A 21023-nucleotide genomic window follows, 5' to 3' on the forward strand; every position below is an offset into this window, starting at 1 on the left:
CTGGGGCTGAGAGAGCCTGGTTTGGGGCAGGGAGGGTCAGCGGGTGCTGATAATGGAGGTGTAAACGGTGGGTAAGGGAGGAAGCAAGCATTGCCCTTTCCTTGGCACATGTTAAGCCATGTGTGGAATATTGCCACCTGGTTTCCACAACAATATGCAAGAAAATTGTTAATAACTTGATGGGGGACTGATAGAGGGTCACCGGGATGGCCGGGGACAGGGAATGCTGGGTGGAGGAGGAATGGAGGAGAGGAGCTCAGCCCTTTGGGTCCCAGAGCAGAAGCTGGAGCTGTGTGCATGGAGCTCCTCTGGGCAGCGCCCTGCCATGGTCAGCAGCCCTCACCATAGAAATGCTTCATCTTCAAAGTGGAACTTATCTCAACTGTCCTCACACTACTCTATGAAGCTTTAGGGTTTGCTAATGGGGGAAGAGTTCTGTAATGACAGCCTGTGCCACCTCTTCTCATCCTTGTCTTTGAAGGGCGCTGCTTTCCATTGACTTGTCTGATAGTTACAGCGTTGATTTTTCAAAGCCCATTTCAAAAGCCAAAACCTTCTGCATTGTGCAGTCAGTCTGTAAGCAGCTGCACTCGTAGGTTTCAGAGGAATACACGTCAAATAGACTTTAAATATATATATATATTTTATTTCTTGTGGTTTTTCTTTATATTAGTCGGGGTTTTTTTTTCAGTCAAAAGACGGCATTATAGTCTAACAACCAAACCCAGGTTACACACACACAGGCACACTACGTAACGTATTCCAGGCAGTCGTGTCCCTCAGTCTGTTGACACGTGGCAAACGTTTAAACAAAGTCCTACAGGAAGCAGACAGCCTTCCCCTACTAACCCTGCTTACATCGATTTAACACGTTAACGCACACAGAGGACGTATTCCATTAGTGTTTTGAACAAGCTTTCTTTCAGTCCTACAGCACAGGTGATGTAGAAAATGTGGGGCTCATTTTTCTCGTCTCCAAAATCACGGTGTCGGTGTCATCTCACCAGTGTAAGGCATTGGGCAGCGGGTCGCCCTGCGGCAGGACATGGCCGTGGGCATCGCATCACATGGCTCTGTGGCTCCACAACCTGCTCAGCATCCGAGCACAGGCGTAAGGCATCCTGCTCAGCCCGCACAGCGCTTTCTCTTTAGAAGAGGACATGGAAGGCAAAGCTGGATGTGGAGCACTGTCCCGGGGCAGCGCTGGCTGCTCAGCCCCACACATGGAGTGGTGAGGAGCTGTGCTGGGGGGGGGCTGAGCACCTCAAAGCTGCCCAGGAGCTTCAGCAGCCGAAATGGGGCTTTGAGGGTGTTCTTTCTGTGAGGCTTCTCTGCAAGTCCCAGCACCTGCTTGTTAAAGCAACGTAGAAACACAGGAGTATTGAAAATGAAATTCCCAGTCATCCCTTGCATAGGACTTTTAACTGTCGTTTGCTGATTTATTCAAGTTCTGCAGTTGTTTAAGGAAAAATAAGATGACAGACCGTGAGCAAAGGGTGGAAGGCACATACACAGTCATACAGCACGGCGATGTGCAGTAAGTTTGGGTGAGTCTTACAAGCAGAATACCGAGTTGGAGGGTGGATACATATAAATAAAGTATTGCAGTGACCCATTGCTCCATACAGGTACATTTGTGATACAAGAAAAAATACACTATGTGATTGTTACGCCTTGCGCTGTTCCACCACCCCTACACTTCCCAAAGTGTAACTGTGATGAAACAGAGCTAAAGAAAAGATCTAGCAAGACCTGGGCCCGCCTGCGATCAGCTTCCAACAAAGGTGAGTGGGGAAGGTGGAGGAGGGGAGGAGTGGGAGCTCCCCGTGGCTGGTTTTAAGCTGCAAGCTGGAATTATGGTGCTGGTTTCTTTCCCCCCCATTTGAAGGGAATACAATTTCCTCGTGCTCACCCCAGCCCCGCTGCACCAGCAATGGGATGCAGCAGCAGGAGCTGTGCTGTCAGCTGCAGTGGAGCTGAAGCTGTCAGGTTTGTACGCTCAGCTCTAACAGCGTTTTGGTGACTCTGAGCTGGAAAAGCAGCACCCCCAGTGCAGCGCAATGGATGGGGTGGGCACCATCACCTCATCTGCCTGCAGGGAAGAATGGAAGGAATACAGCACGGGACAATTTTGCTGCTCCACAGAGTTGCACGGTTTGTTCAGCCTCATGTTACAAAGACAGAGCTGTAGTTTTCAATAAAGACTGACCTCTTCTAAGAAGCAGAAAGGCCATCTCCTGGTGCACGGACAACATGTGGCACGAGGCCATGGAAGACACTGTGGTCACATTAACATAACAAGGACTGAGCCCTCGATTACACTGGGATAATATTCACCACTTTGAACCACCGGCAGCTGGAACCAAAGTGAAATCCAGGCACACCTCTGCAGGCCTGCTCTAACCGCGAGCATTCTGTGGAGGTCTGGGTGCTGCCAGGCACTGGAGCTGACGCTGAGCCTCTGTGGGAGCAATCATTAAGCTGTGCCATTTGTGTCCCAAGTCTTGCTGCAATGTGCTTTCTTCATTTTCTTGCTCTGAGCAGAACAGGACGGCTGCGCCTCTTTCTGCCCAGTGGGGCTGAATGGAGAAGATGTAAACATAGAATTACCTACTCATTAGCAACGCGCCTGGAGGTACAGTGAGTACTCCTGTGGATGTGATCTTTGGGATGAGCTATGGGGGAAACCTTCTCCATTATAGAAAAGCTGACTCTTGCGGAAAGAACCATTTTCTTCCTACAGCGAACCTTCACGGCACTTGTTTTGGAAAGCACATTAGTGGCTGCAATCTTCAGAGCCCTCTGCCCCACCTCACGGCTCCCGGTGCCAGCCAGAGCCAGAACCAGGCAGCAGGACGTGGCTGTGCTGAGCTGCCGGGGTGGCAGAAGCAATCCTTGTCAGCCTGCCCCAGCACTGCTCCCCAGTGCCTCACCAGCTGCCCAAACCTTGGGGCTTTCACAAGGTGTCAGCCTGCGCTGGGTTGTTCACAGCAGAACAGGCCTGCTCCATTCCAGCAGTACGATGCGAATTGTGGGGATAAACACAAGGGAATCAGGGATGATGCTCACAACACAAGGATGTGGCTGCCGCTCTCATGCCTGCCCATCCCCACACCGCCCTACAGGCTCTGTGCAGGTGAGTAACTACAGCCTCATGGGCAGTGACTGAACCCACATCCAATTGGAAGTGTCCAGAAGAGCACCCCATGATGGGCCCCAGCCAACCCGTTTGCCCACGCTGTAGCTTCCCCCTGCACAACAAAACGAAGCCATAAACTCACCCCACTGCCCGAGCAGGACGCAGCCACAACTCTCCCTGCTCTGTGCTCCCCCCCTTCCCACTGGGAGCACCGCACAGCTACTCACTAATCAGAACGACTGGATGCAAAACAGCTAAAAACTAAAAACCCCAAAACAACCGACTGAACATCCAACCAGGAGTTAAAATATTTACAGGTGCAAATTCTGCACACCAAAAAGTTCTCAGTTTTTAAGCACCTTTCATTTGTTTTAAGATTCAAGGAGGCTCGTCACCTCAGTGTGAAGGGTTTTCCTTGATCTTACTACAGTGGGGCAGGAGATTTGGTATCAGGCCGGCTGTGGTGATCACTGCTGGACAGGACAGGAGCAGCGTGGGTCTTCTGCAAAGCACAGTTCAAACGTGTCTCTGCCACAGCATCAGGAGTGTTGGTCACAAAGTGCGAGAAGTGAATCCATACTCACTGTGAACAGGGTTAATTGGTGATTAATAGGTATTAATTAATACGTGAGCAAGTATGCAATCATCAGAGGGGGGAGCCCCAGGAGCCTATTCACCATAGTAAGTGCACTCCACTCGCCCACAGGATGCTACGACTCTGGATTAACCTCTTCGTTAGAACACTGTTAATAATTTATTAACCTTTTATAAAGATACTCTTGATAAAAAGGGTGATAGTAGTTCCACTTATTTTCCTGTGTTGGCTGGGAGCAGCACGATGACAGATGTCTCAGACTGGCACGGAAAGACGCAAGGAAAACAGAACACTCTGCAGTCTCTTCCCCAAAATGGGACAGAGCAACAGTGTTTGCTGTTTGAAACAGATGATGGGAACCAGGGAGGGCTCAGCTGGGGCTGTGGATGCCCCAGTGCCAGGAGGAGCAGGAAGCAGAGGACAGTGTTGACACGGTGAGGGGTCTCCTATGGGGCAACGTGGCTGAGCGGACACAAGACACGCAGTGTGCATGCGGCAGCATTCAGCCCAGGGGCTGCGTGGTGCCCTCAGCACATCAGCACCTCTGAGCTGCAGAGGGGTGGAGGTGGCACCCCCAGCCTTGGCTTTGGGCGCTCCTTGCAGGGGCTGTTGGGACGGGTAGCTGCTCAGATGTGCAGAACTTGCAGCACGTTAAGATGGCTGGGAGGCAGAATTGCTGGCATTGTTAACTTGGTGTGCCTTTGGGCTAGAGAAAAAATTCTTCCTCTGAAGGCATTGTTGGGGCGGGGAACAGCCTGGTGACCAATGGGGACATCATCCAGAGCTCTGGAGACAGCGGGATTGCAGGATGTGGCACCTGGTGTCAAACCCAGCTCTCCTCAGCACACCAAGGTGCCCAATAAAGACTCTGTCGTCCTCAGCAGCACCCGTAGCTGTATTCCTACGAGAGCAGTGCTCCCAGTTTGTACCAGGGATCACTTCAGAAATAAAAAGGCATTTCATGTGAAGCCAAGGAAGCCAAAGGATGTAAACTTTCCCCTCAAGTCAAGGAATCATCCATCAGTCTCTGGTACAGAAATGCAACTGTGCATCTTGACTGTGTCCAGGGTGGGCAGGATGAGGCACTGACCCCTGGCTCGCTCCTACTCTGCTTTGGGAACAAGCTCTGCAACTCCGTTCTTACCATAACAGCAGGAAAAGCAGCACAACACAACTGCCTGTTTTCTGCCTCAGAACTTCAGCCCCGCCTGCTACTGACATTAGAAAAGAGAATTTGAAATGGGGGTTCCTGTTAGGAATGGGAACTGGGATCCCAGCAGCATGGCAGCCAGCGCTGCGCCCAGCAGGACTGGAACGAGAAACTGGCCTGGAAGAATTGAATCTGGAAGGCTCCAATGTGTGGCTTAGAATAAAGGTAATTGAAACACGTTTCCATTCTTCGTGTGCTTTTGGGACCGCTCATCAGAGCTAACAGTAAACCCTGCGGTCTGCAGTCAGGGGTCTGGGAGGCTGCTCATGGAGGAGGGCCTGGGGGTGCGTTTTACTCTCTTTAAAAAAGGGCAGCAGGCTGAGGCTGGGCCTACAACAATTGCCTAAAGGCAGTTCCCACGCTGCCATCCCAGGGGTTCCCAATGCTGACAGGCCAACACGGGGTGCCAGGAGGAGCCCCAGTGCAGCAGCATCGATGAGCATCGCCCAGGCCTGGAGATGGCTGCCCTCAGCAATGCGACGTCGGCAGGTCAGACAGGGCTCCCAGTGCGGCACAGCTCTGGCCTGCATCCCACTGCTCGGCCTCGTGCCGCGACCGCTGGCTTCCATCCTTCCATCTCCCTTCACGTTCTCTGCCACCGGCTCCAACGTGCTTCCACCACCCAGGGGGGCTGCGCGGGTCCGTTCTCTGCTCTGCTGCTGGGGGCGGCTGCCGTTCCTTGGCTGACACAGCGCAGGACTCGGGGCTGCTCGTGGCCGCGGCGCTCTCCGGAGGCTGCGGGGATCCGCCGACGTCCCCGCGGTGCTGCATTGCCCAGCTCTCAGCTCCCGGCGGCGCAACGACGGCTCCCGGCTCAGTGCTTTGTTTCCTGAGATTTCTGGTAAGGTTGTCTTTAAAAATACGAAACGCGAAGCCCCGCCCGGCGGTCTGTACAAATGGCAGTGGGGGTTCATATGACTGTGCTAAAAACGCGATTAAGAAATCTGGGCAGGAATCGGGGCTGCTGGGGTCGCTGGTTTTGCCGGTGCGGAGCAGCCGAGGGCCCCGCAGCGGTGCCAGCAGCTCTGCCCGCAGTCCGCTCTGCCGGCAGCCGGGAGGAGGAAGCGTTGGTTACAGTGTTGGTTTTTCCCCTCGGATACCAAATCTGGTCGCCGTTCCGTTCCCCGCTACGTGGAATCCACTCGTGACATCGCGGTCAGTTCACCTGGAGGGGCGGGATGTCATCAAGAAAGGCACTGCTGTCACAGCTCCTCGGGACACAACCAACGGGGATCAGCTCGGGTTTCGTTAAGGGGCCGTTCCGGGGTGTCGGGGGGTGTCGGGGTGTTGCGGGGTGACCGGCCGGCACGGCGCACAGCGCGGCTCCGCTCCTCCCGTCCGCACCGCGCGAGGCGACGCCGGGACGGCCCGGGGGAGGGAGGGGGGCGGAAGGAGCGCGGGGCGGCGGCGCCGGGGCCGCTGTGAGCGGGGGAACGAGCCCCGCCGGCGGGCGCCGCGCCGAGGTCAGTAGTTGCAGTGGCGCTGGCACGGCTGGTGCAGGAAGCTCCCCGCGCGCTGCCGGGCCCGACGGGGCGGACGTTGCCGGGCCCGGTCCTGCCGCTGCAGCGCCTTCTGGCTGAGCCACGGCTTCTCGGCCAGCTGCTTGGCCCGCTGCACCCGCCGCGCCTGGCTGACCTTCTCCAGGACGGCGGCCTTCACCGACAGGGACGCGCTGCGGTGCGGCACGTGCCGCTCCAGACGGGGCTCCGGCACCTCCCTGTGGGAACACGGCACCGTCAGAGCTCGGCGGTGCCCGGGGCTCTCGTCCCACGCCCTCCCGTGCCCCTGCTCCGCGCAGGGCCCATCCCCGCCGGTGTCCGTGCGAGGGCTGTGGGATGGTCCGGGCGGGAGGGGAACGCTCAAACCCGGCGGGCGGGAGCCGAGCGCAGCCCACGGCCCTATTGCGCCCATCCCGCTCCCTAAGCAGATCCTCTCCCTTGCCGGTTCCCAGCTCCCTTTGGCCTCCCTCCTCCTTCACCCACCAGCACCGAAGTTCCTCCAGAGATGGCGCTGCAGCCCTCAGCGGGGCTTCGCAAAAGAAGCAGGCCAAGAGGGACATCGACCCCGGCCAAACAGGTTCTCCAACCCTGCCTTGTAAGGCTGGGTGAAAAGCAAAGCCGTGACACCAGGAATGCTTCCCTGACATGGGGAAGGGCTCACAGGGCCATGGCAGCAGCAGCCCAGCACTGCAGCATCAGGGCTGGGCCGGCTGTCACAGTCAGGGCTTTCCTGAGCACTGTGAGGGACAGCCATGGGGAGAGGACAGAGCTCCCCATGTTGCACAGAGACTGTAGATGTGGGAAGGGCAGATCCAGGGGCTGCATCCTGTCAGCTCCCAGGGAAGGGGATGGCAGGGGTCTGGGTCTGGTTGGAACCTTAGTTAGGTGGCAGATTATGGCATCTCTGTTTAACTACATCCCCTGTTTTACTGGAATATGGGCCAGAAAGAAACATCTGCACCCACATGTGGTGGGTGAAGGGGGGAAGCACCCTGACCCACTGCCATGCACAGTGGCAGCATGACCAGAGCCAGCAAAGAGCCAGGAGAGAGAGCTGGTGGCAGCAGGCTGCAACATTCCCCTGTATGGGGAAAATGGGGGCTCAGGAGCAGCGATGTGCTCAGGGACACCCTCTCCTGGTGAGGCTTCTTTGCTCATGCTGTTCTTATGCAAGCCACCAGGCTTAAGCCCAGCCTGGCAGACTCCCCAGCCTTGCAATAGGGTGACGTGCAATATGCAGGAGAGGATGAGGACAAGGCCAGTGCCTCCCCAGCAGCAAGCACTTAGCAAGGGTTTCACGTGGCCAGTCCCATGCCTGCCGTCATTTTAACATGGTCCTAGTGCATGCCAGAATACTTTCAGGCATGGAAGCTGCTGTCCTTGCATGGCGCTGGCCAAGGCACCCTGCCAGATAGGACACAGGGACACTGATGTCACTGACTCACAAGATGGCTCTGGTTGGAAGTGACCTTCAAAGCAAATCATGCCCAGTCCCCTACCACGGGCATCTTTACCAGACCAAGTTGCTCAAAGCTGACCTTCAATGCTTCCAATGACAACGGGGCATCCACAACTTCCCTGATCAACCTGTTCCAGCATCTCATCACCTCTGGCATTAAATATTTCCCTAGGCCAACCCAAATCTACCTTTTAAAACCACTAACCCCACTCCCCCTGGGTGTGCAGCATGGGCAAAATGCTGCATGCTGTGCACGGCCACCCTGGTCCCTGAGCTCATGCTCACCTGGCAGCATCGTCCTGAGGTCCCTCTGCATCCAGCTCGAGGGTGCTGGTGACGTAGACAGACATGCTGGGGTGCTCGATGAGCAGGTCCTCCATTGGGCTGCTGCCCACGCCATCGGGGCCAGGCTCCTCTGCAGTAAAACAGGGGGGAGGGGTGACAAACCAACTCTCGTCCATCAAGCAGGGGCTGGGCAGGGTGGGCATGGGGCTGCCGGTGTGAGCTGGGACCGGGGCCGGCGGCGAGGCAGGTGGTGGTGCCGGATGGGGCCGCACCGAGCACCCGTGGCCACCGGCCCCTGCCCGCCGCTGTGCACCGGGGCAGGCAGCACCGCCTGGGGAGCAAGCGGGGTGCAGAGCCATGCGGGGCGCAGCGGGGACACACACACACCATGTACAGTGGGGAAAGGGGGGAGAGAAAGGGGCATCATTAGTGTGTGATGAACCCACGGCACTGCCGCCGCAGATGGGCACAGGGAGCCCCCGTGCCCTGTGTGCTGACCCTGTAATGGGTCCTGCTGGGGGGTTTCACCAAAAGTTGGGGATCCTGGCAGAAATTCTTTTCTTTCTTGAAGCAGAGAAAGAAATTTGGCTAAATCAATCAATCAGTCAAGAATCCTTGCTTTTGTCTGCAAGCTTTCCTAGATCACCTGAACTGCACCATTGAAGAAGGGCAGCAAACTACACTGTGCACACGGGGAAGCCAAACACACACAGTGCACACCTCTTCCCTGGAAAAAAATCTTTCCCATGGAATATCAGAGCTCCACCAGATGTTTTCACATCACCTCTGACTGCAACCTGCTGGCTGCCTCCTCCTGCACTGCCACGCAGCCACCAGGGCCATGCCCTGCTTGGGGTGGGCTCAGTGCAGACTATATGGACAGGGTGAAGGTGCAGGAGAAATCGGAGGCAAACATGAGCCTGTGCTGCCTAAACAGCCTGGAAAAAATACAAAGCACAGGGCAGGTGTTTGCTCCTCCTGCCTGGGAACAGGGCCGGCCACAATTAGCCTCACAGGCAGAGAGCACCTTGCTTCAGGCCAGTGGGCAGCAGGCAAGGAACAGCTGTGACTGTAGCAGGCTGCAGACTGCTTGCCAATAGCAGACACAGAGCTTAGACTCAGCGCTGCTCCCCAGGGTCAAGCATGCTCCCAGGACACGGGGCCACACGTGCTAAATTATCCCCATCCATCCCAATGAGGGCCCTGGATGTCACAGGGGCTGCCCACAGCAGCTGGGGACTTGCAGCTGGGAGCCTGCACATGGAGCCCTGGAGATGTGTCCCGTGGGACCATGCAGTCAGGTGCACTTTGTGCTACATGGGTCAGAGACCTGGAGGCCACTGGGGGAGAGCCGGGCTGTAAGGCACTCATCTGCCACAGCACAGAGGCCAGGGCTGAAGCCAAGAGTCTTTGGTTTGGAAGTGCTTTACATAACTCTGGGCTCCAAAATAGGACTGAACTATATTGATCCCTCGCTGGTTGGGGAATGCTTAGGCAGCCGTGGTGCCGACAGGGATTAGCAGTGGGGTGCCAGGTCCACGCAAGCTCCCTGCTGGAAGTGCTGGCTGTGCATCAAGGGCCTGGCTGCTTCAGTTAAAAAACAAAACAAAAGTCACCTAGAAAAACAGCCAGCCTTGGAGCCCTGCTGAGCAGGCTGCAGTGGTGGGCAGTGAGGAGCAGCAGCCCACGGCCTGCAGTGCAGCCAGCTGTTTGTGTGTGCCTGTGCAAGCAAGAGGTCACAAAATGATCATTGCAATCAGCTGAATCATCGACCCTACAATAGCAACCCAATGATCATAATGGAGCTGGAGAAGCCCTCATGCACAAGGAATGCATACGGCCTGGCTGCTGTCAGAGGGGCACAGCCAGCCCTGGAGGAGAGAGCATGGAGGGGCTCCCCAGACACAGTGACATCACAGCAGCAGACCTCACCTGCTCCTGTCAAACGTGCAGGGCATGCCTTGGGTAGATAAACCCTCACAAAGGCTTTTGGAGAGGAGATTTCCCCCCTTGGGTGGCTTCAGAAGACTCCAATGTGTTGCAGAGCTGAAGATGGCTGCAGGGGGGGTGGCCGTGAGAACACGGTCCCAATACAGTGCAGGGGATGTGGCTGTCATCCCTACCTGCCCTTGGCTTAGCCAAGGCCACGCTGCTCTGCCCCCCACCCAGTGAGCAGGTGGGACCACCCCAAAGCCCAATTCTCCTCCTGACCCAGAACTGTGCAGGAGTCCCATCCTGGCACCAAGAGCCTGGGAGCCCCAGGGCAGCATCTCCACTGCGGGGCAAGCTATGCCATCACCTGACAGCACTTGCCCGGCACTGGAGAGACAAGTCCCTTCAGCAGCTGTGTGAAACCTTACTTCTCTCACCTCCAAGCTCGATTATGAGCCATCCATCCTCCTCCTCCTCCTCGGAGACAAAGGGCTTGGGCTCCTCCAGGCCCTCTGGTGCGCTGCTGTCACTGAAGAAGAGGCTGGTGAGACGCTGGAACATGGTGGGGAGCAGTCAGGTGGGACAGGAGAAAAGCGGCTGCTAAGTGCCCGCCTCAATGCGGGGATGGGCAGACAAGGAAGGGCACAGAGCTCTGTTGCTGCAGGTCCTTCCTTGTGGCAGGAGTGCTTTGCTGAAGTCTTTGCTGAGTTACAGGGAGTGCAGTGTAGTTATGAGGTTCTTCACTTGGCTTTAGTGCAAAGGCCTGCAAAAGGGAACAGGGGCATTCAGGCCAGAGGAATGGTGCCAGTGGGCACAGCAGGAAGGTGGTCCCAGCCCCTGCTGCAGCAAAGGATGCGCTGCACGTGACATGTTAGAAATGTGCACTCGCTGGGGATGGGCTCCAAGGGCTAAAAGGGCTCCAAGGGGAGCACTCTCACCTCCAGAAGCCTCACTAGTGCTGTAACCTGTTCTGGGCTGGCTTAATTCTGAAAGATGTCACTGTTAGATTCTCTGTGCGTCATTTGCAGAGATGCTCTCCTCAAGCACCTGCGTGCATTTCATTGCCACCCTCTGGCTCTGGGAGGTGACCATGTCACACACACCACCACTGCTACTTGTTAATGATGCCCCAAACCTGTACCAGCCAGGCCTCCAAACCCAGCGCCGCAGGGCACACACACACACAGCCACGCATAGAGACAGCCACCCCAACTGCACCCACTGGGTGGGCACTCCCAGCAGACACCCACTCACTGCCATGTGTGCCTGGTGCACCCGAGCTGAGGGAACAGGGGCAGAGCCAGGGCTACACGCAGCAGGATTAAGCACACCACGGCCCACAGTCCAGGCAGGGCGAGGGCTGTGTCACCTCTGCCCTGGGCTGTGCCCTCCTCCAGCCGGACCTCGTTACTGCTCCAGCTTCCTGCAGGGGAAGAGCCCCACAGCTCAGCGTGGGGCCAGCGCTCCGATTTCATTCATGGCTGCAGAGCCCTCAGAGCAGACAGATGGCAGACACGAGGGGCAGAGCATTAACCGCGCTCAGAAAACGCATTTGGTCCAGAGACAAAAAAAGGACACGAAAACGCCACCGTGGCTGGACATAGAGAACAGCAAAGCCCCCACGCTGACGGCAGACGGGATCCCCCCCGTCCATCATCCCGGGAGGGTTCCCTCTGCCAGCACTGAAGCGCAGCGGAGGAGCTTCCCCGCTCGGAGACGCGGCCACGGCAGCGCTGTGCCCCGGGACCTCGGCCACAAGCACGGCATCTCAGCACCGCCCATCCACGCGCTCATCACCAAAGCACCGGGCAGCCCCATTTCCTGGAGCATCGAATCCTAACAATAAAATTATAGATTCACCATCGTGGAGGCAAACAAGAGCGACGCACCCCCGGGCTCACCCAGGCGCCGACCACGGCTGGGATGTCCCCGCTGCCCACACGGAGCGGCCCCAGCTGTGCGCCCAGCGAGCTCCAGGGCCGCGAGGAAACCCCCGGCAGCTCCGCCCTTTGAGGACAGCAGCGCCGGGAAGCGGCACCGCCGAGCCCTGCCGTCCGTCCCGGCACAGCGGGAGCTGCTGACGCTCAGCGCAGCGGTACGGATCAGGTGCGCGTCCCAGCACACGTGGGAAGCGCTATTTGCGGCTCACCTCACCTAAATTAGACAACACTCCGGCACCGCGACACGGGGGCGGCCCCGCTCCCCTCCCCCCCCGGCCGCCCGCTGCCCTGCGGGGTGACCCCGCGTCTCGCAGCTCCCGGCGGCCCCACGCGCAGCCCCGCAGCCACCGAGCAGGGCCGGGCCCACAGCCGGGCACCCCCAGCGCTGCCCACGAGGCGGCACGGGCTCATCCTCGAGGGAAACGCTCCCCCCGCGCTCTTCCCGTCGCACCCGACCACACGAGCAGCAGAAACGGCGACAGCGCGGAGCGGGAGGAAGCGGAGCGGTATTTTGGAGGATTAAAAATAACAGCATTTATTCTTCGGGGTTAAAGAAAGAAAACAGCGGCTGCTGCCGGAGCTGCGCAGCGCCCGCCCGACCGACCGACGCCCGTGCCCGTAACGGAACCGCAGCCGAGGCCGCGTCCCGCAGCACGAGGGCGTCCCGGGGGCGGCGGTGACAGCAGCACGGAGCCCGCGGGAACGGGACACGCGGCGCCACGCGTGAGGCCGCGGGAACGAGAGCGGGGCTGCCGGGATGGCACACCGGGATGGCAGCCCGCACAGCCGCCATTTCCAAACCAACCGCCCCCCCCGCTGAGCCCGCGCGGCCCACACGGCGCCGGGACCGCCGGTATCAGTGACCGCCGGGCGGTGCCGGTATCAGTGACCGCCGGGCCGTGCCGGTATCAGTGACCGCCGGGCCGTGCCGGTGCCGGTGCCGGGCCGCGCGGGGTCGCGGGAGGACATTGCGGGGGGGATGCGGCCCGGTGACGTCTCAATGTCATATGGAAATGAAGTGACGTCACCGCAGCTTCCAACCCGGCGCGGCCAATGGGAGCGGGGCGCAGGCGCGGGGCTTAATCCGGCGGAGCCGAAACAAACAACAGCGCGGGGGGGGGGGGGCGGCCCCGGCCCGGCCCGGTCCAAAGCCCCCGCACGGCCCGGCCCGGAGCCCCCCGCCCTACGGCCGGCACCGCCCGACGCCCCGCCGCTCCCGGAAACCCCGGACCCCCCCCCCGTTCCCCGCAGCGCGCACTCACCTGCCGGTATCGGTACCGGTCGCTGTCGGCGATGCGGCACCGGCGGGCGCGGAGTTGTGTTGGGAGCGGCCCGTCAGGCCCGTCCCGGTGTCGCTCCGCGCTGTGCCCCGCGCCCGCCGCTGCCCCGCACTAATCGGGACCTTCCGACAGCTGAGCGTGACGTCACAAAGCGGCCCGCCCGCCCCCGCCCCTCGGCCAATGGGAGGCGGCGCCGCGGGGGGCGGGGCGGAACGTGGGAGGTTCGCGTGTCCGTGTGCCCCGTGTCCGCGGGGACCGGCGGTGTCGGACACCCGTGTTGCTCCGGAGCCCTTGGCCCGCAGCGCTCCGGGCCGTTGGGCGGTGCCGGGCCCTTCCCCTGCGCGCTCGGCACGGAGCGGGGCGGGCGGATCCCGTGCAGAGCCCGTCACGTGGCGCCGGGAGGCAGGAAACGGTCCGCGCGTGGATGGAGCGTTCCGGGCACAGTCATTAACGGGGCGGCGTGTCCGCGTCACGCGACACGGCCCGGACTCACGGCACCGCGAGCCGCAACGCCCCGTCACCGACTGACGGCGGGCGGAATTTAATGGCGACTCGTTCAAACCCGCGCTTCTCCATTAAGTAACGTTACGGCGGCAGTCCCGCCAGCAGCGCCCGCAGGAACGGCGGCTGTACGGAGCTGTGCGGGGCTGTGCGGGGCTGTGCGGGGCTGTACGGAGCTGTACGGAGCTGTACGGGGCTGTGCGGGGCTGTACGGAGCTGTACGGAGCTGTACGGGGCTGTACGGAGCTGTACGGGGCTGTGCGGAGCTGTACGGGACTGTACGGATCTGTGCGGGGCTGTGCGGGGCTGTACGGAGCTGTGCGGGGCTGTGCGGGGCTGTGCGGGGATGTACGGAGCTGTGCGGGGCTGTACGGAGCTGTGCGGAGCTGTACGGGGCTGTACGGAGCTGTGCGGGGCTGTGCGGGGCTGTGCGGAGCTGTGCGGGGCTGTACGGAGCTGTGCGGGGCTGTACGGAGCTGTGCGGGGCTGTGCGGGGATGTACGGAGCTGTACGGAGCTGTGCGGGGCTGTACGGGGCTGTGCGGGGCTGTACGGAGCTGTGCGGGGATGTACGGAGCTGTGCGGAGCTGTACGGAGCTGTGCGGAGCTGTACGGAGCTGTGCGGGGCTGTACGGAGCTGTGCGGGGCTGTGCGGGGATGTACGGAGCTGTGCGGAGCTGTGCGGGGCTGTGCGGAGCTGAGCGCGGGCCGTGATGGCGCGATGCCGCTCGGAGCTGCCCAAGTGGCTGCGCCGTGTTTGGGTGACCGCTACAAACCGCACGGCTGCCAGGGCGGCTTCACCGGCTGCTCGTGAGCTGCAGCACCCGGAGCTGCTGGCGGGGAGCACGGCCGGCATGTAACGTAAGTGCTCCGCTTCGGCGCTGACGCCAGCGGGCAGCACGGCGGCTCTCATTTCTCTGCCTTTGTTCAAAGCAGAACGTTGGGTCCAGCTATCCACAGCTCCTGGAGAAACGAGACGCTGGGAAATAGGAGCGTGGCAGGACCTCTGAGCCGTCTCAGCACCGCCTGCAGCACCGGGGCCCCGTGCTGAGCGCAGGCCGGGCTGGCGGACTGTGTGGGGTATCCACCTACCGCCAACCCACCTCCCTCAGTACAACTCCTGAATGGTTCCCAACACTGCAGGGACGGTGACTCCACCACCTCCTCGTGCAGCCCGTTCCGCTGCCTGACCACTCTTTGGAGAAGACGTTATTCCTAACATCCAGCCTGAACCCCCCTGGAGCAACTTGAGGCCATTCCCTCCAGTCCTGTCACTAGTTATGCAGGAGCAGAGGCCGACACCACCCCTCCCCCCCTACCAGCCACATCCTCCCTTTAGGTAGTTGTAGAGAGCAATGAGGTCCCCCCTGAGCCTTCTCATTTCCAGACTGAACAATGCCAGCTCCCTCAGCTTATGGTGAGCATGGGGACACCCGCTCTGCCCGTGCTGGAGGTGTCCACTGGGGCTGCTCAGCTCTGCAAGGAACCGACCATTTGGGAATGTGCGGCTGTTTCAGGGCTGGGGATGGATCCTTCTCTGGGGACACCTCCAGTTGCTCAGCTGTGAACCCCCAGTGATTGCAGCCACAGCAGCCCCAAGGAGCAGCCCTGAGCACGGCACCTGGGGATGTGGGGAAGCTGTACCCAGGGCACAGGACTGAGACAGTCTGAGGAGCTGGGAACTGCAGCCAACACGGCCTTCCAGCAGCAAAGGAGTTTACCTACAGCAAACAATGAAGAGCACTCAGAAAATGCTGAACATCAGGTGGTGACCTCACTTGACATAAATCTGGGTGTTAAATTTACACTTCTCTGAAAAGAAAAAAAGAAAATAATAATAAAAAAGACTTTATTTGCAAAGATGAACACAGTAGAGGCATTCTCCATTCATTAAAACAAGTAAGCAGACTTGCACTCTATTTCAAATTAGGGTCAATTGTCCCTAAATAACTGTTTGTGCAAGAAAATCACCAACTGGCTGCCAAACAAAGCCAAGCACCCCTTGAAGCAAGGACTGCAAAGCACGTGGACTTAGGGGGGCTGCCCAAGGCAGGTGTGTGAGGCAGGAGTGGGACGCACGATCCCCCCCGGGGGAGTTTTGATTTTCTCTGCCCAGCCCCTGCAGGGCACCCTGCCAGCATCCTCGCCTGACCCGGCCAGAGTGCTCTGACTCAGTGCCTCTTTGACTGACATCTTGTTTTCTACCAGCTCCTGGCTTGGCTCGGGGACAGGAGGAAACGGGAGCTGCTGGGGTGTGCTCAGTCATCCTCCCCAGGGTGGTTTTGGGGTGTGTGCCTCATCCAGGGGCTGCCTGTGAGGTCACGGTGTCTGATGACCATGTGCTCAGGTAAGGTGATGTCACGGAGTTCTCTCTAGAGCTCACTCCGGGACAGTGGGAACAAACCCAGGGCAGCAGGAACAAAAGCCCCCCCCTTTTCTCTAGCGGCACTGTATGGCACGGCGCGGCCCGGCCCGGCCACGTGCGTTTAGGGAGAGGGGAAGGGAAGGGAGATTGCGATTATGTCTAACAAAAAATGAAGGAGAAAAAAAAAAGGTGATCTGAGAACGAATGGCAGTTTAATAACCTAATAACGCTGAACAACAACAAGAGAGTTTCAACAAAGAGAATACCAAGTCCCCAATCTCACCGATGGAGCTGTGGAAGGGAGGAAGCTCTGACCACGTTGTCTCCTCTCAGGGAGCCGGGCCAGCAACCCCGTCCCCTTCCTCACTTCCCTTCCGGTGCCCCTCCCCACATGAACATTTAAGACAGTCCACAGAAAAAAAAAACTTGTCCCCTTTACTCCCATTATTAGGCATGGTGTTCTGATGTGGAATACCAACACCAACCAAATTGCAAAACCATAACAGGTGGCTTTGTAACAGCGGTGGCCCAGAGGGAAAGCAAACAATATGTTCCCTCCAGCCTTGAAAAATCATGTTGAGTGGCAGGAAGCGGTTGGAAAATTCACCTCCCAACCTCCCTAGTCCTTTCTGGGGAGAAAACTGGGGGGACAAGGATGAGGGGAAGCTGTCAGGCCACCCAGCTCTGTGTCACTCCACAGCACCAGAGGGGACGAAGGCCAGGCTGCCTGCAACCGGAGCTGTGCTGCTGACATTTCCCTGTCTGGAAGGCAACACTGGAGCTGCGAGCTGCCGTCCCTGTGGGGAACATAGCTGTGTCTGGGAGGTCAGCAGCTCCAGGCGCTGCTGTGCTCAGGGCGGGGGCTCTGTCCCAGCTCACCTGGGGTTCAGCATTGCTCAGCCTGCAGGGCCTTCCTGATGTCAGGGCTGGCTCCCACCAGGCTCAGCATGGGTTGCAGGCTCCTCGTCTGCGCCGGTGTCTGTCCTTGCAGTGACTTCACCTGCACTGATGTTATCTTCAGCCTGTGACATTGCAGAGTGCTGCTGTCGGTGGCAACACGCATGGGTTAGGGGCACAAAGGAGGCTACAAGGGGGAGCAGCCATGAGGCGGTGCTTTTCACAAGCTGCCATGAGCTGCATTGGTCTGGATATTCTACTTAGCAGTTCTTTATGCCCTTTATGATCAAGATGGCATAACCAGGTATAAAAAATGGGAGATGGATCTGGGGTGCTGATGGAGATCCCAGAGCAGGCTCCTCCTTTACACTTTCCTCCTCACTGAGCCCCTTGGCTGTATGGCAGCATAGAGAGAAGCCCATGGAGCCTCGTGGCACAGCCACCCACAGAGCCACGCGGCACCGGGACAGGAGATCTCTGCCTGTTACTGGCAGAGCATTGGGGAGGCTCAGAGCCACGTTCCTGTTGTCACCCAGCTCTGAAACCCAAGAGAGCTCCTGGTACGGAAGGGCAGCTATAAATGTCCTGCCCCGAGCAGCTTCTGCTATATTGAAGGGAACACTAAAGTCTTCCCTTAATCCACAGTCTGGTTTTGTGCTGAGATGATGGGAATAGATCCCCAGCTGCCTCCTCAAGATTTTACATGCTCACATCCCTGCTCCCACCATCTTGTTCTCCCCACACCCACCTCAGGGACCTGAAAAACATGTTCCTGAGCATCCTGAAAAAATCCTCTGACCTTGGCACCTGGCTGCAGAGAGCTGCAAGTCACAGCAGTGCTGGCAATGGGGCTGTGGAGCAGAGGGCAGGTGCTATCTGTGCACCATCCTGAGACCTCTGGCACATACAGGAATCTTTAAATGAACATGTGCAGCCCTGAAGGCAGCATGGCTCCCTGGCTCACACAGCCCATGTTCTGGCTGCAGGCTGAGCTCAGGGCACAGCAGGGCACAGCCTTGAGAGCTCACCTGGCTCTCACAGGTTCACCATGCTGGGGCTGAGCGCTGAACCTGCAGTGCATTGAGCACTGCGGTGCATTGTGCTGCGGTGACAGCGTTGGGTCTGTCTTCCACTGGGTGCTGCAGAGCTGTCCCCGTGTCCCTGCTCAGCCCTGCAGAGCCTGGATCCTGGCCCTCACAGTCCTCCTACAGGGCCTAAGGAAGAAGGAAAAGGAGTTTAGGACATTACTTTCTCTCATTTTTGCAGTGCTAATAACCCAAAAAGCTCATTTTCTTCTCAACACCTTTCTAAACATCTGGATATTGGAGGACGCTGAAAACTGGGAGGCTTGGAAGCCATGACGCAGCCAGGCACAAGGGCAAGAAGGGGCCTTAAGTCAGCACTTGGCCCAAAAATAGCACAAGAGGGTTATCTGAAAAATGCACTAAATATAGACAAAGCCAGCTCAGGGCCCAGCACTGCACAGACAGCCCGGCATGTGGCAGCCCCTCACAGCCCATGTGCCGCCACAGTCCCCGCTGGGGCTGGCTCACACCCCATGCCTCACAGTGCTGCCCACACAGCCCAGGTGGGAACCAGCATCCTGCAGCTCCTCACACCTCCGGTGTTCACTGATTTCTGAGTTACCAGGATTAAAATCAAAACTCCCCTAAGGATGAGGATCGAGATAACGGCGGGAAATATGTTGGATAGGACCAGGTCTTGGCTCAGGGGGCTGAATTGTTCTAGGCAAACTCCCTAACAGGTCCAAAACCCCCGAGGCCCACACAGCAGCCCTGGCAGTCACAGCCAGAGCATGAGCCACTCACTCCATCAGCAGGGGCCTGGCCATGTGCTTGGTTCATGGATTTGGGTAAATTCCTCCCCAGGCATGTCTGACACAGCCACACAGGGCTGCACAGAGGCACCTGAGAGCACACACACCTCCTGCACCACTGCTCCCCACCTATTCCTCATTTCCACCTGCGGTTTTAACCACAGAGGGAACGGGTTTTGTAAGGTCAGAAACACAAACACACTGTTGAGGTCAGCAGACAGACCTTCCCTGACCTGCTGGGCCACAGCCCATGGGCTCATCATTTCTTTCATGTGTCATTGTGTTGTAGATAAGCGCTCACAGACAGCGCCCGGCTCTCCTGTCCTCACCTGTGCATGCACTGCCAAAGCCCAGTGTTGTCTTGGGCCCAAGGAAGACTGGGGGCCAGGAGGGAGTTAGGCAGGGCGGGTGGCTGAACATGGGCTGGCAGCAGCAGATTCCTGTGCCCTGTGAGCTCAGCTGAGCAGCAGGGCTGTCAGGGGTCGGTCCGTGGCAGCTGGATGCAGCCATCCCCATGCTGCCATCCCCACATCCTGGCACCATCTCCCAGGCAGCTCTTCTCTTGCAGGTGGTCTGTGCACAGGGCTTACATGACAGTGAACTCTCCCCCAGTCCCACCCAAGTGGTGCCAATGACACCAGGGCGCTGGCAGGGAGAGCACATTTTGGAGAGCTCATGCTGTTCTGTCTGCAAACCTCTTCACCTCTCACCCTTCACACACTTAGATAAAAGGCTCTTACAGAACTGCTTCTCCCACAAAACCCATTTTGCCTCAATTTGATTCTTTGTGTAACTCAGGTTGTTGAAAAAACCACCCTTTACTTCCTGCTCTTCCGCTGCCAAAGGCCACCGTGCAGGTGATGCAAGAGCTGGCTGTGATTGCAGCACAGCTGTGCCCCAGGCACCAAGGGTTGCACAAGGGGCAATGATGAGCAGGTGCAAAACCAGTCTGAAGAGCCCACCCCCCCATGTGTAAGGTGGAAATAAGGCTTTTGGTTGTGATACAGGGCACCTGGTTCAGGCTCAGAAATGCTGCATTAAGACCAAGGCAAAATTCCAGCATTTGTGCCTTCACAGAAGTTCCCCATAGTTTCCCCAGAGCTCAGACTCCGGAGCTGCCAGGTGTGACAGACAGCCCAGGAGTCGCTCCGCTCAAGAGGCAGCACAGCGCTGCGTGCCCGGCACTGCTCTGCGGTGAGGCTCAAGTGAGGGCACGAGGGAAGGGGAAAGATTTTGGAGTTTCCTCCCAGGTCCCCCCGGGTGCACAGCAGCGACTCACATAACCATGGGACAGACGGGCATGGACTTCAAAGGGCCGCGTCCCACGGGACAAAACAGCCACGGGGCAGTGACTCTTCCTGCGAGCCACTCAGCGGGTGCAGCACCCGGCAGCGATGCGGTGCTCAGAGTCACGCAGCAGGAAGGCTGGGTGCGGGGCAGCGATAGCCCCGAGGGCCGGGTGGGGACGGACGGGAACCAGAGGTCGCTGGTTCTGAGCCCCCCCCGCCTTCATCCCCGCTGCCCAGAGCAGTTCCCAGGGCCTCGTAATGGCACCGTCCACCCGGACCAGCCTCTCCCTGCGAACGGCTGTCCCCTCTTCTTCCCAGCCACCCCACGGGGTGACGGGACCCTGCCTCACCGTGCCGGTACGATGGGAACGCTCCCGAAGTAACCTGCACCCGGGCAGCAGCATCACCCTCAGCCCCTGGAAAGAGCCCAGCGCTGGCCGGAACAAGGAGAGAGAGCTGAAGTCCTCTCCTGTCCTCGGAGGATGCGCGTCACCCTCTCCCTCCTGCCGGGGGGAACGCAGCGCTTCCCGCACATCCTGCTCATGCAGGAGGAGCGTCGCTAGGCGTTTGTGTCCCCAGAGAGCACAAAAATGGGGCTGATGGTGGGAACAGAACACTGCGGGTGACCAAGAACCCCAAAGAGCAGCAGTCTGTGCCCAGCTCTGGGCAAGAACGAGGTGAGCAGAGCAGAGTCCTTCTTCCCAAATCAACCTGTTCCCTCACGGTTATCTGCAGACCACAAGCAGAAAGCACCTTTTCCTTCAGTTCACTAGACTGCAGGAAGAAATGGGCACTT

At 58.6% G+C, this 21023-nt stretch overlaps 1 protein-coding gene and 1 long non-coding RNA gene across 4 annotated transcripts; both read right to left on the minus strand.

The window, feature by feature from the left end:
• Positions 1 to 624: 624 nt before the first annotated feature.
• On the minus strand, positions 625 to 10699 carry TP53INP2 (tumor protein p53 inducible nuclear protein 2). Of its 2 annotated transcripts, none has more exons than XM_015881253.3 (3): positions 10557 to 10691; positions 8188 to 8518; positions 625 to 6661 (listed from the first exon to the last, which is right to left on the minus strand). In XM_015881253.3, exons 1-3 carry the CDS (start codon positions 10678 to 10680, stop codon positions 6409 to 6411), a joined length of 708 nt encoding a protein of 235 aa, XP_015736739.1. In that variant the 5' UTR covers positions 10681 to 10691; the 3' UTR covers positions 625 to 6408. The 2 variants fall into 2 exon arrangements, with proteins under 2 accessions (XP_015736739.1, XP_015736740.1); XM_015881254.3 differs by having other exon boundaries at positions 3871 to 6661; positions 8188 to 8317; positions 10557 to 10699.
• A 5694-nt stretch (positions 10700 to 16393) lies between these two features.
• LOC146757760 (uncharacterized) lies at positions 16394 to 20732 on the minus strand. Of its 2 annotated transcripts, none has more exons than XR_014935871.1 (3): positions 20578 to 20732; positions 18130 to 18315; positions 16394 to 17247 (listed from the first exon to the last, which is right to left on the minus strand). It is a non-coding gene; the product is annotated as an uncharacterized LOC146757760 (long non-coding RNA). The 2 variants fall into 2 exon arrangements; XR_014935872.1 differs by having other exon boundaries at positions 16394 to 17244; positions 20578 to 20728.
• Positions 20733 to 21023: the final 291 nt, after the last annotated feature.

Source organism: Coturnix japonica, chromosome 19 (genome assembly GCF_054131305.1).
Source record: "Coturnix japonica strain WE chromosome 19, WE-NBRP24, whole genome shotgun sequence".
Classification (NCBI taxonomy): Eukaryota; Metazoa; Chordata; class Aves; order Galliformes; family Phasianidae; genus Coturnix; species Coturnix japonica.